Source organism: Thermobia domestica, chromosome 14, assembly GCF_964235325.1.
Source record: "Thermobia domestica chromosome 14, izTheDome1.hap1.1, whole genome shotgun sequence".
Taxonomy (NCBI): Eukaryota; Metazoa; Arthropoda; class Insecta; order Zygentoma; family Lepismatidae; genus Thermobia; species Thermobia domestica.
In genome coordinates, this window is record NC_137467.1 from 32,224,648 (window position 1) to 32,239,392 (window position 14,745).

The 14,745-nt window shown below is 34.1% G+C and overlaps 1 protein-coding gene across 1 annotated transcript in view; it reads right to left on the reverse strand.

The window, feature by feature from the left end:
- The window catches only part of LOC145669613 (uncharacterized), a 242,005-nt gene extending 229,348 nt beyond the window's left edge, over positions 1–12,657 (reverse strand). Inside the window, exon 1 of the mRNA XM_081737846.1 lies at positions 11,715–12,657. Within this exon, the coding sequence (XP_081593972.1) occupies positions 11,715–11,786 (72 nt within the window). The 5' untranslated portion in view covers positions 11,787–12,657. The remainder of the gene's footprint in view (positions 1–11,714) is intronic.
- Positions 12,658–14,745: the final 2,088 nt, after the last annotated feature.

Sequence of the window (14,745 nt, forward strand, 5' to 3'; positions counted from 1 at the left end):
TTTTGTTGTATTTGTAGGCCCTACTTTTCTGATATTTCAATATGCAGTTCCAATTAGTTTTATATCGTACTTCTTTAATTTAAATTGATTTTTAAACAACTCTGCACTTGTTGAAAGTGTTTAGTAGGCATAATTTTTGTTGTTCTTAGCAGTATGCATAAAAAAATGACATATCCTTACGAATTCCCTGTTCCACATTTATAGACTCGAAAAATTTTATCTACTGTTAAATGATCGTATAGAATATAAATTTATAAATAAATAAGTAAATAAGCCAAATTTTGTTTTTCAAGCTTAAAAATTTTATTTACCCGATTTCAGTGGAGCGTTCACATTGACTTTGGCCCAACCTTCAGCAACCAATTTCACGGTGAGCGGATTTAATATACTTGAAATTATTACTCAGGAAGACAAATAACACACGAATCTTTTTTCTTCTTTCTTCAGTGAAAGGAGTAGACCATCCAATATGCCCTTGATTTCTTCTTCAAGGTAAATTAATATTACAGTATACACAGAGGGAGAAAAATATCTATTTGCTTCATCAGAAAGAATGAAAAATACTTGTGTTGCATGTGATGGTAGTATTGTGATTTGATGCAAAAATTGATTCCTTCTTACAGCAACAATGTTATTCAATGTGGTCTTGGTTCAGATCTTCCTTCGGTGGCTCAGTGATAGAGCCTTCCTCTCTTGTGCGTAGGGTTCCGGGTTCGATCCCATCTCGTTCCAAGTGGGATTTAGGATTTATATTTCTGGGCTTTCGGCATCTATGGGCATTTAGCCCGTCGAGTATGAGATATGGTGTCCCTCAGCGAGCACACTCTTCGGAGAAAGTGAAGGAAGGAAACGACCTGGGACCTGTAAGTGAGGTACCACCAAGGCATTTGCTTGGTGTGAAAACCCAGGAAAACTTCCTTCAGGATGGCTAGTGTGAAAAAGCTTTTTACACTTTTTCAACCAAGTGCCTCCACCGGGAATCAAACCCGGGACCGCTCGCACCAAAAGCGATAGGGTTAGCGATTACGCTACACGGGGCATCACGCTCCAAGTGGATCTGTGGTGGACAAATACCACTGTTCGCGCGTTTTCTCGGGGTGCTCTCATTTCCTTCCACTTCATAAATCCATCATTTTTATTCATTTCTCATTATCACCGTCTCCTTTAGCCTAGCAGGCATGACCATGGAACCAGGGCCACATTTAGAATTTCTGCGCCAGTAGACACTTTTGCCATCGGTGCCCCTCCCCCCTTCCGACAAATCCGTCACCTCCTTTTCCCTTCTTCACCCATTCGTTCCCAAATTAATTGAAGGGCCGTTTGGACCATGCCTGGCAGACAAAAAGAATCGTGCTGTATCGTTATTGAGTAGATTCGGGGCGCTTCTATGGTAATGTAGAAGAGCGTTTTATTCTTGTATTTATTACTACATAGATTCGAAATGGACGACTCTAGTATCAAACGTTAGAGACACGTGCTTCATTTTTGCTCTTAGTATTTCAAACTTTGAAAATTAAAAAGTTTTAATTTTTTTAAAAAAAAATTGCGCCATTAAAAAAAATTGCGCTCTAGGCACGGGACTAGTCGGTCTAATGGGAAATGTAACCCTGCGACGAGTGTAAAATTGAAAGATTTCATTTCTTTTTCCGAATTTTTAATTCTCGTTTAACTGGAAAATAATGTCCAAAAATGTAGAATATACAAACAAATCAATAGATCCCATTATTCTGAAGAAAATGATATTGAGGATCGTAAATGCTCATGAGTAGTTTTTGAAAAAGTAGAGAAAAACGATTTTTTGTAAACCTAGAAACATCAATACTATATAATAATCACGACACATATTAATATGAAACTGATATTGAAACAAATAGCAATTTAGTAGCTATTATCATTGAGCTAAGCAATATGATATGAGTAAGTATAAAATCCTCATGAGCCGTATTCGAAAAAATCTTTTAAACCTAAAAATTGATTTTGCACGAAACGCAAACTATCTATTAAGATGTTACTGATGCTGATATATTTAATTATCAAGTTCTTCACTATCGCAGTAGTAAAATAACAGTACATAATATTGTTTATGAGATATATTCCAAAATTACAATTACTGATTGTTATATACATTATCTTCATGTAATGCTAAAGTTAAAAATTAAAGCTTAAAAGTTAGTCACAATTGATTTTGCACGAAACGCAAACTATCTATTAAGATGTTACTGATGCTGATATATTTAATTATCAAGTTCTTCACTATCGCAGTAGTAAAATAACAGTACATAATATTGTTTATGAGATATATTCCAAAATTACAATTACTGATTGTTATATACATTATCTTCATGTAATGCTAAAGTTAAAAATTAAAGCTTAAAAGTTAGTCACAATTTTACGTTATACCTAGAGACGAAACTTTTTCTCAACAATTTTGAAATTTTGTAGCATTAATTATCACAATTTTCGCATTTATGTCGCATTTATTTTTTTAAATGTAGAACTAGTTTTTTTTTTTTTAAATATTATTTTCGGTACTAAGGTGTATTTGATACAAAAATGAGGATATACCTTGATTAGGTTTCACATTCTAGCTAATTCACTGAAATATAGAAATTAATGCAAAAAATTAAGCATTTTCTCTAACCTCATCCTTAGTTAAAGGACAACATGCAGCAAGACACTACCAATTCTTTTAAATTTGTTTTCCTGTCAGTAACAATCATATTATACTTGGAAAAGAATCTCTCGGCATCAACACTCGAGATTGGCAACCATATTGAACGTGATAGAAAAGTCCCGTGGTTAACTTTTAAACCGTTTAACAATGATACAATGCCAACTTCCTTAAACAATGTCAAATACTAGAAAGTGACATCACCCCATGCAAGTTTACGAATTTTATGGATAATTTAATTTAGCGTCGTGAATGTTTTCGGTAAAATGCAACGATTTTTAAGTTAAATAATATTGGAAATGCGCTTTTTAGTAATTATTAACAATAATTACCAAGAATTTCACTTCTTCATTTTCATTCGCGTTTATCGCAAGTAATGCCGAGTTTCGCAAATATTCGCGGTAATATAAACGTGATTTTGGCTCTGAAATGAAAAGTTCGAGCTTTCCTGAAACATATAAGCTACGGATTTTCTTTTTTAACGTTTCGCACATATAGCATTAGCGAAATTTTTTTTGTCTCTAGTTGTATCTCATCAACCGCAGGGGTAAAAGTGCGGGGGAAAGCGGGAGGACGCCATCCCCCCGCTTCCAAGAAATATCCGTGGCGTACCCCCACTTTCTAACAAAATTACAATGGGCAAAGATAGCCACGGGGGACATCATGCGTCCCCATACCTTTTCAGATCCATTTTTACCTCTGATCAACGGTATCTATCTACAAGTATCTATACAAAAACGAAAGTGATTATGTTTGTGACTTAATTACTCTTGAATCATCCAACCGATCTCGGTCAATTGTTCAACATAGATGAGATTCGGGCCTGGAATGGCCTTTACTAGTATTATTTCACTTTGACGGTGCAACTTAGTAGAGGGGGATATTTAAAAATGATCGAAAAATGACCGATATTAGTGTCGAATCCATAGTTTCCGGGGTCCCTGAGATGAACAGTGACACTTCCGTTTAAATCCAAATTCAGCCCCGCAACTTTATATATATATATATATATATATATATATATATATATATATATATATATATATATATATATATATATATATATATATATATATATATATATAAAAGAGAACGTACAAAATCCTTTGTCCGCTCATCACGCTAATACGGCTGAACCAATTTCTTTCATTTTTGGGGGGTTATTAGGATTTGGACCCTAGATGGTTTTTATCATATCACTTTAATTTTTAATTACCAGTGTCTTGAGATAATTGACCATTCAAGTGTCCATAACGTACAAATCCTTTGTTATTAGTTCATCATAGGTAAAAATAAACGTATTTATATGCAACCCGCATGACCGTGTCACTCGGCGGGTTAACATAAATGACAGGCGATATACAGCGGAAAATAGCTTGAATCTTCTGTTTAAAATTTTTTAATTGATTTGCTTATTTTTACAGACACTTTTACAATATGCCAGCACCGGGATGACCGCAGCGAAGCGGGGCGGGTTAACATAAATGACAGGCGATATAATGTTAAGATTTACTGCAATCTTCTATGGTTTTTATCATATCACTTGAAAGCGAAAAAGTAAAAATTATCTAAGTAACAAAGTTTATTGCGTTCCGGGGTGACCGCAGCGAAGCGGGGTGAACGCTGCTAGTATATATATATATATATATATATATATATATATATATATATATATATATATATATATATAGATAGATAGATAGATAGATAGATAGATAGATAGATAGATAGATAGATAAAATGATTTTATTAACGGAACATATTGCTAATTTTTCTAATTTTAACCCAGCGAAGCAGGTAATTGACATAATTGACATTATAGTCTGGAAATATAAAGGTGTCGTCTATGGAGTGGTTCTATGATCCATCTTTTTCGAGGGCGAAATAGTGTATTGGGAAGACACTTATTTTATGGTAATAGCGCATGATGATATGTTCAACCACAAACTGTATCAAATACAGTGTCGTTCTCAGTCCGTGTAAAAAACCGATGTCATAACATTCGTATTACATAAAGGCATAAGGCAAGAGAGTAATATAGACATCATTTTGGGATCAAAAGATCCAATATATTTCGGGCAAAAATTTTCTTGTATACGCTTTATATCTGGAGAACTACGTATAGTGTAGCCAAACCCAAACTATCACTTAACTCAGTATGATGTGCTTATTCCGCAGAAAATACGACAACACAATTTGAGGGCCGTTCGAAAATTTGTGCCTCTGATCCAATTGGCCCAAAAGATCCAATATATTTCAATTTTAAAAAAATCTTGTAGGCCTTATATCTGGAGAACTACATACATTCTAGAAAAACCTAAATTATCACTTTACTCAGTATGATGTGCTTGTTCCGTATAAAATACGAACACTCGATTTAGGGTCCGTTCAAAAATTTTGTGGCCCTTGAACCAAAAACTAATTATCGGCCAAGATCGCAATCTTTTGACGCATTTCTTGGATCATTCCTAAAATTCTTGGCCAAGATCGCAATCTTTTGATCCATTTTTTCTGATCATTCCTAAAATTCTTGTTAGTGTTATCCAAAACCAACCGTCATACTGGAGTTAAAATTAAAGATCATTTTCATACAGAAATATAGTAAACTCTCACTAATTCGGTAGATATCAAACTAGGTTTTACTAGAATTGCGGGGAGATTTCTACAAAAGTAAGTATTTAAATAATGAAAATCAGTGATCTCAAACCATTTTTGATAGACGCAGAGGTGCCCATAAGGGGGGGGGGCTATGACGCAAACTGCGTCATTGAAATATTTGGGGGGTTAAAAATCTATATAAATATGTTTGAGGGGGTGTAAAAATTAATCGAAAAGATTTATTTTTCATGGAAGAACACCTATGGATAGACAATTGGGAAGCGGGGTGCGTCATGGACATAAGGGGGGTGGGCACCACTGGATAGACGACACACTTTACTGAGCGCTTAATAATAATAATAATAATAATAATAATAATAATAATAATAATAATAATAATAATAATAATAATAATAATAATAATAATAATAATAATAATAATAATATAATGTAAACCTGTAAGTTTCTACAAAGTAATGAATGTTCAATGTTAGCTTTTCATTTTATATAGTGTATATTTACAACGAGAATATATATATATATATATATATATATATATATATATATATATATATATATATATATATATATATATAATATCTTTGAACAACATGTTTTACACTATATTCGTTAACATTATTATTATTATTAATATTATCATCGTGTTAATGTCATAATGAGGAATTTAATGAGAGTATATATTTCAGGATCAGTTTCGCCTAAGTAAGTGTCATGGTTCTTGCACACTCTTATTGATTGTTAATTAAACATACCTAGGTAATAATAATAATAATAATACGTTTTAAAAACAATCCCTTATAAAATACACTAGAAAAAGAGAAACATTTTATTTGGCGTGGCAGAATGAAGAAATCACGATAATACTAAAAGCACTGGACAACCTTTCTAAGGTTGAGGATCAAAGTTCTTACCCATACAGTAGAGACCTGATTATTCGAGTCTGCACGTTGAATACCAGCAATTAATATAGGCTTATTTAGATATTGAACTGCACCTCACGTTTTTACGAGTGTAATACAAAAAAATTACAAAGCTCTGGTCGGTATAAAAAGGCGTGAAAATTAGGTTCAAATATTTGACTTTAAACAAAAGTCAATATGGAAACTGGGAGATTAAAAGTAGATCTAGTAGAGAATTTTTCAGAAATACGGAAGAATTTATTAATTTATGCGTATATGAAGGGTATATCAGTGTAGATTTGTCACTATGAAGAGCTTCCCTATGTGCATAGCGTGCATGCCTTTGCCGTGGAAGATCCGGGTTCGATTCCCGTCGGGAAGGCATGTGGTTCGGATACCACATTAAGCTGTATAGGTCCACGTCTCATATAGCAGTGCTGATGTTTGGAATGCTATAAACTCAAATCCATTCTATTGGTCAGTATGAACACAGAAGATTGAAACTCAGGCATTTTGCAGAAAGTCTGTATTTTCTTAGCTCCGATTAACAGAGGTTAGTGAGGTCCACATTAGCTAAGATAATCGTGCACTACTGTATTAGGGACATCACTTAATCATTAAAAGTTGCACCCAATGTTCTTTGTGGCATTTATTCATTTTACTTTATCAAAACAATTATTTTTTCTTCGTAATACATTTTTATAAAGCATTGTTTTGAAAAGTTATTTGTAGTTTCTGTTACAAGATATTTTCACAGTCAACCAGTAATTGATGTCTATTGTAAATACATTTTTTTTTTAAAAATGAGAAACAAGACTTAACATGAAGAGTTCCTGGATGTTATACTGTAAATGCCAACTCCAAGGAATTTCTGGTTGCATAACAGTATAGGATATATAGTTAGTAGAGAACAAGTTTCTGTACTTGAATTAATTTTACAATAAAACGCTAAAGCTACAGCGAAAGTAATAGAAAAAATATACTATTATCATCGGTTTTACATATCTGTACATACTTTCAGATTTCTGGTTAATAAAGGCAAAATAAATAAATAAATAAATAAATAAAGTAAAAATAAAAAATAAAAAATAAATAAAAAGATCAATACGAAAAACTGGGAGGATAAAAGTAGATCTAACAGAGAATTTCTTTGAAATAACGGAAGAATTGATTCATCTATGCTTGGATAAAAGTGCGACTCGAACAAAAATCATTGAGATAGAACATTCATTCGTACATGAAAGGTAGTTATCAGTGTGGACTTGCCAGTATGGACACAGAAGTTTAAAATATTCAGGCAATAATCACGAATATAAACCTCACAGAGATGAATGAAAACCGTTACTAAATAAAGGTTCTATTATTCCGTGGACGAGAGCTTGCATTTGTTATTTATTTGCAGATGCGTTGTCAGAGTGTAGGATAGGTGGATTATGAACTTAAAAAACGTTTTGCAGCTATTTGCGTGCTGCGACAATTATTCGTGCGAATACATGTTGTTAGTGGATTCAGACAGATTCTGCAATCCATACAAGACAAAGATTATAAGTATTTAAAATACCAACATTGCTGTGGTATTTGGTAATTATTCTATATTTTAGTTTCTAACAGTGCAAATTCCAATAATAATAATAATAATAATAATAATAATAATAATAATAATAATAATAATAATAATAATAATAATAATAATAATAATAATAATAATAATAATAAGAAGAAGAAGAAGAAGAAGAAGAAGAAAAAGTACAAGGACAAAGTGAATTGGGTCCAATTTTAGATAAATATATTTCCAGTAGGCTGAAATAGAACTTTAATATTATGTAATGGGATACGAAGGCTTAGTTATATAGAGCTCATTATTGGTGCGAAAAATCTTTATTTCAATTCTAAGGCATGAAGCTGGTTTGACGAAACTATTTCTAGTTTCTCCCACCTTCTCATTCCACTATTTCTTCTCATTTCCTTATATTAGCCATTCCTTCTCGCTAGTCTAGTGGGGTAGCGCGCGGGCCGGAGTAACGGTTTCCAATTAGCGGTGGAAGAACATTGCAATTTAAACGCATTAGTCAGTGGCGAATTTAGCCCGGGGCCAAGGGGGGGGAGAAAGAGGGCTAGGCCCCTATAAACAACGAAGGGAAGGGAAAGTGCACTCGCACTCAGAAAGGACTAAACATTACAATTACAATCTTGTTGTGTCTGTTTTTTTCTTTTCTTTAAATAATAATCTATTATGTTAGTGAAAGATAAAGCAAACACACCTGCAGAGTAAAAATCGTAATCCCTTTTATAGAATTCAATATTGAGTTTTTTTTAAATCTCAAAACATCAGTTTTCAATTCCAGTGCAACTAGCTCTTTTATCTTTATTTCTTCATTTTCCTTCTAGATCAGTTAAAAAATTAGAAATTAAAAAAAAATAATAACTTCTTTCCACCTTCAATGATAAGGAACTTGTTTGTGACAAAAGAGAAAACTAGTTTTCATTTCAAAACGGAGATAATTAACTAAGTGGAACAGGCGTTCGCTAATGTTCGAGAATTCAGTTCTTATATTTGACAACAATCAAGCAATTCGTGCTAGGATTTGTTTGACCATTTGCTTTAGCACTGTCCATGTGACCTTAAACTAATGCGACCTAAACATGATTTATGAATGTAATATTCAAATAGAAAGCGAGCTTAGTAAATTTAATCATCATGTAATCTGTTTCCAACAAGAAATATTTATTTTAAATAATATAGTTATGACAGACTTTTCCGACCCTCGAAATTTGCCGGCGGTGCAAATGTATGTGTTGCACATATGGTAGAGCCGCCCCTGTATGGGAAATTATGATGGATTTTTGCTAGAGCCTATAAGGTATTACATATCTGAGTATTTTCTTTGTAACACAGGGAATTTCTGGGAGAAATCCAGTCAGGTTTGTTTTGATATTCTGATAACAATGTAATAATGTCGCTAACCGATCATCTACGCCTTAGTGAGTAAAGAATGTAAGTCAGTAGCAAAAACATACTGGAATAGTTCAGCACAATGCTATATGCAGAATGTTAAACATACAGAAAGTATATATTTCTTTGCAACAGAATTATCACCGCGCGTGATGCTGGGTTTGGTTTCCGATTAATTGTTAGCTTAACATCCGGAGGCAAGTGGGGAAAAACTTGAATTAAAATTTAGTGCACTCAAGTCTGGAAAGCCACAACGTAACGGCACTGGGAGCCAATGCAGTGATCAGCTTCAGCCAAAGATGCGACATCTGGCCAGCCATAGTCCTTCATGTGTTATGGCATCAAAAAGCCTAACATAGTAGAAATTTGATTGATTAAGAATTTGAATTCCAAACTAAATTTAATTACAGTGTTTTCGTAATGTAATGAATACAAGTTTCAGTTTCAAACCTGACTATTATGTTCCTAGGCTAAAAGAGACAGATATTGTTTTCAAGTGAATGATTATAGGATAATTCGTAGACTGGGAATGTGGGAGAAAATTTGGGAACTTTAAAAAGAAGAAAAAACGATGTTGCCCATCACGAATTCACTTGACACGGAATCGAAGCAAAGGTCTCTCACAACAAAGATGAGAGCACTCTGCCACTACCAGTTTTCTACCGCGAGGTAATTACGAATACATGTAAATAGTTTACAATTTAATGCAAACTACAATTATCTATATACGCAACAACAGAACATTCAAAGTGGAAAAAAATAAATTCAGTTGATTTTATGTAATAGCGCTTCTTAAAATGTGAATTGGACCACAACTCCAGTTTATGGACTCATTTCAACTTTTGTAACATTTTTTTTTCAGTACCGGTATATTTATTGTATCGCATCTCACTCGGTAAACACGAGTCGCTAACCCTCCTCTGATATTTCATGCTCATCGTGGTATATATGGTTACCACATAAGAGATTTTTTTAAAAATGAGGGCATTTTTAAATTTTTCAGACGATAATTATATTATTCGACAAATATCTTAATAGCGTAAAGAGAAAATCGTAATTTATACAACTAATCATTTACAAAAGTGGTTACAGAAATTTCTTTGCTTTGAACTTACAATAGGATGTGTTGTGTTTCCCTGCAAATTGAACACTGAAAAAAATATTAATTCTTTATTCACATATATTTGAGTGTTCCTTTCATTAAAGCAGCTGTCAGTACTTTTTTTCTTTTTAAAAGAAATCAATTTCCTAAAATTCACAAGGATTAATTATTTTAGAGCCCGATTTTTGATTTTGAATTAACGCCTCTTTCAGCAGCGAAGCTATATGAGACGTAGACGTTTAGCTTAATGTGAGATCCGAACCATATGAACTCCCGCCGGGAATCGAATTGGTCTTCCACTCCAAAGGCACGTACGCTAACCGCTTAACCAGCAGGGTGCTCATTTTTCAACCCGGGGGTGGGGATATTCACTCCTTTGGGCTACAAAATTTTCTTCTCGGACATTTTTCCGATCGTGCTCAACCAGGATTGTCAGTATTTTAGTAGTACTAATTTCACTGCCCGTTTATTCGAAGTCCCCACCCTCTGAGGAAAATTTTCTGAATATACACATCCTGAATTAAACACTCGTAAGTAGCTACACGGAAGCCTCTAGAAACAAAGAACATTTAAAACACATAAAAGCAAGCGTCACAAATATTCGTCTCAAATGTTTCAAATACTTTAAAAAGCGTATTGGAAATTATGAAAACATTATGCCAATACACGACCAGCGATACAACTAGGCTAATTGTCGCCCAGAGGAAGAATTCGCCTTAGCGCCCCCTTCCTGACCAACCAAACCAAAACGCACCCCGTCTACTCCTGATTTTGGCATCACATAGTAATTCTAAGCAGTAAAGCTTGATTTGAAAATTACAGTACATAATTTATTTTTTTAGTACAAGATAAAACACCAAACTATTTAGTATTTAATTGCCAAATCTAGCACGCTCGACATGTACTTATAGTCTTATCATAATAACTGCAAATCACAATGTTTTTGGAATTATATAGGGATGTACATATGTGTAGAATGAATCAACAGTCTGTTGCTTTAAAATAGAATATTTAATTATGACAGTCAGGCTGTTATCTCGAATATTATACTCGGACATATTACAAATCTCTTAAATCGATGTAAATTAAATGAAAACACAAACAGCTGGAGCTAAAATTTAACTTTGCGGGCTCTTTGGGCTGCAAAGGTTTTTACAATGTCCTCAAAAGATAGTTTTGTATCTAACTTAAGCTCTATGGATATGATACTAAGGTTGGTGAGTCGCTGTTGTCCTGTTAAGTTTCGTGCTAATTTTTTTTATGATCTTTAGGTTGCTAAAACTCCTTTTCTAGCATTAATAGTGAAAATAAATATTTGCCCAGTTTTGCGCCCCCAATCCGGCGCCCAGGGCAGAAGCCCCGTTTGCCCCTACTTAGTTACGTCGCTGTACTCAACATCACGATATAATCATACTTTTAATTAGTAGGAGTACAGAGAAACAAATCAAAAATAATAGTGAAACGACTTACCTCAAACAACAGAAGAAATATTAATCCAACAAACGGCCAATATTTAATCACATATGAAGATTTTGCAGCCATAGTTCTGTAACTTTTTTCCCGTATACGTATATATTAAAAAAAAAATAACTCACAACATGTCTAATTAACACACTGTTTGTAATTTAATTTGTGTTTAAGAGTACACAAGGAATTATTATTATTTTTTTTAAAACTTGAAAAGAGCCTACATTCTGATCACAAAAAATATGTCCAAGACACTTTTCACCCACTGGATATTTTCGCAAAGAATCGTACACCAGACCTGAGACATTAGTGCACTGAGAATTTTTTTCTTTTAATTTTATATTAAATGTTTGTGGTTACATTTCGTAGACAAAACATTACTACAGTTATGTCTAAACGAACAAAATGTTTTCTAATTACACAGTACGCACTAATTACACATCAAATTTCACAATCATTTGTTTCTTCATAATCTTTCACAAACATCTTTCAAGTTTTCCTGTGTATAAACAGTTCACAAACTGCCTTTCTTTGTGTATAAGTAAAAATTAATGATGCGTAACTATACTAATAAATCACGACACAATTTTTAATGATCTTGAATGTGATTTATCATTAATAATCATGAATGTCACAAAATTCGTTTCACAAAAAAAAAGATTATCGTAACTCGTTCATGACTGCTTTTTTCTTTCTTTCGTTTTGTGATGAGGAAACAAAAAAATAATGAAATTAAAAGATCGGAAGAATATTCGCGGTGCTGGAAGTATGTTCCATCTGGTTTCACCAGTTGAGGAAAAACTCTTTCGCGGGCAAACCCCCGTCGTTTCTAACCTACGGTGAGCGCGAAGTTACCGGTGCGCGCTTCACACAAACTGTCGCACACCCTGGTGGCGCATCGAGCAAGCACCACAACTTCACTGACCGAGGGATATATCGCGGCTGAGTAGAGTGGAGTTGTGGTCCTGTGGAACAACAACACTATACAATAGCAGCAGCAGAAAAGGAAACTTCTTCGGAATCGGTGTTGCCAGTTTGTTGTACTTATTCGGAAGTAACTGTCTATTCAGGTGCGACAACTGTCGATCAAAAGTTAAAAGGAAACGATAGGGCTATGGAGGGATTAACAAAAGTTATTAAAATCCTGAAACATAATATAATAAGAGAGTTTTTTCCTTGCTAATGTTAATTAAGTATGAATAACTAGAATAAAAAATCGTTTTACAAGTTACTCCAACCAAACTCCCATCTCAAATAACTTCAATGGCGGATCTAGCCCGGTTCCATGACACAAATAAGTTAAGCTATTATTTACATTATTTTTCAAAGCTTATAATAATCTCATGATATACCTATCATAGACTGGATTCTGGCTGGTCCACCCACTTTTTACCTTCTAGATCCGACACTGAATAAACTCTGCTAAAACAGTAAATAGGATCACGCGATTGCTGGTAGTTGAAGTGATCAGTATTCAATGTATAGGATATGGTGTATGGATAGCCACCGTTAAATTCACCGTTACCCATTAACGGATTGACTCAATTAACGAACTCAGTCTAGCCATTTACCGCTGTTAAATTCACCGTTACCCATTAACAGATTGACCCGATTAACGAACTGTCTAGCCGTGTATCACTGTTAAATTTACCGTTATCCATTAATAGATTGACTCTATTAACGAACTCAGCCTAGTCATTTACCACTGTTACCTATTAACGGATGGATTCCATTAACGAACTGTCTAGCTGCCTACCACGGTTAAATTCATCGTTACCCATTAACGGATAGACTACATTAACGAAATCAGTCTAGCTGTCTACTACGGTTAAATTCACCGTTAACCATTAACGGATTGACTTCATTAAGGAACTCAGTCTAGTTATTTTTCACTGTTACCGATTAACGAATTCATTCCATTAACGAACATAGTCTAGCTGTCTACTACGGTTAAATTCACCGTTACCCATTAACGGATTGACTACACTAACGAAATCAGCCTAGCTGTCTACCATTGTTAAATTCACCGTTACCATTAACAGATTGACTTCATTAACGAACTCAGTCTAGCTATTTGCCACTGTTACCGATTAACGAATTCATTCCATTAACGAACTGCCTAGATGTCTACCACGGTTAAATTCATCGTTACCCATTAACGGATTGACTACATTAAGGAACTCAGTCTAGTCATTTGCCACTGTTACCGATTAACGAATTCATTTCATTAACGAACATAGTCTAGCTGTCTACTACGGTTAAATACACCGTTACCCATTAACGGATTGACTACACTAACGAAATCAGCCTAGCTGTCTACCATTGTTAAATTCACCGTTACCATTAACCGATTGACTTCATTAACGAACTCAGTCTAGCTATTTGCCACTGTTACCGATTAACGAATTCATTCCATTAACGAACTGTCTAGATGTCTACCACGGTTAAATTCATCGTTACCCATTAACGGATTGACTACATTAACGAAATCAGTCTAGTTATTTGCCACTGTTACCGATTAACAAATTCATTCCATTAACGAACACAGTCTAGCTGTCTACTACGGTTAAATTCATCGTTACCCATTAACGGATTCACTCCATTAATGAACACAGTCTAGCTGTTTACCACGGTTAAATTCACCGTTAACCATTAACGGATTGACTTCATTAAGGAACTCAGTCTAGTTATTTGCCACTGTTACCGATTAACGAATTCATTCCATTAACGAACATAGTCTAGCTGTCTACTACGGTTAAATTCACAGTTAACCATTAACGGATTGACTCCATTAATGAACACAGTCTAGCTGTTTACCACGGTTAAATTCACCGTTAACCATTAACGGATTGATCCATTAATGAACATAATCTAGCTGTTTACCACGATTTAAATTCACCGTTACCCATTAACGGCTTGAAATGAAAAATGAAATGAAATATTTAAGTTTAACGTCCTACGGTTATGCCCTTTAGGCTAAGAAAGATGATGATCAAGGCAAGCGAATAATAATGGAAGAATTGGTGAAATGAAA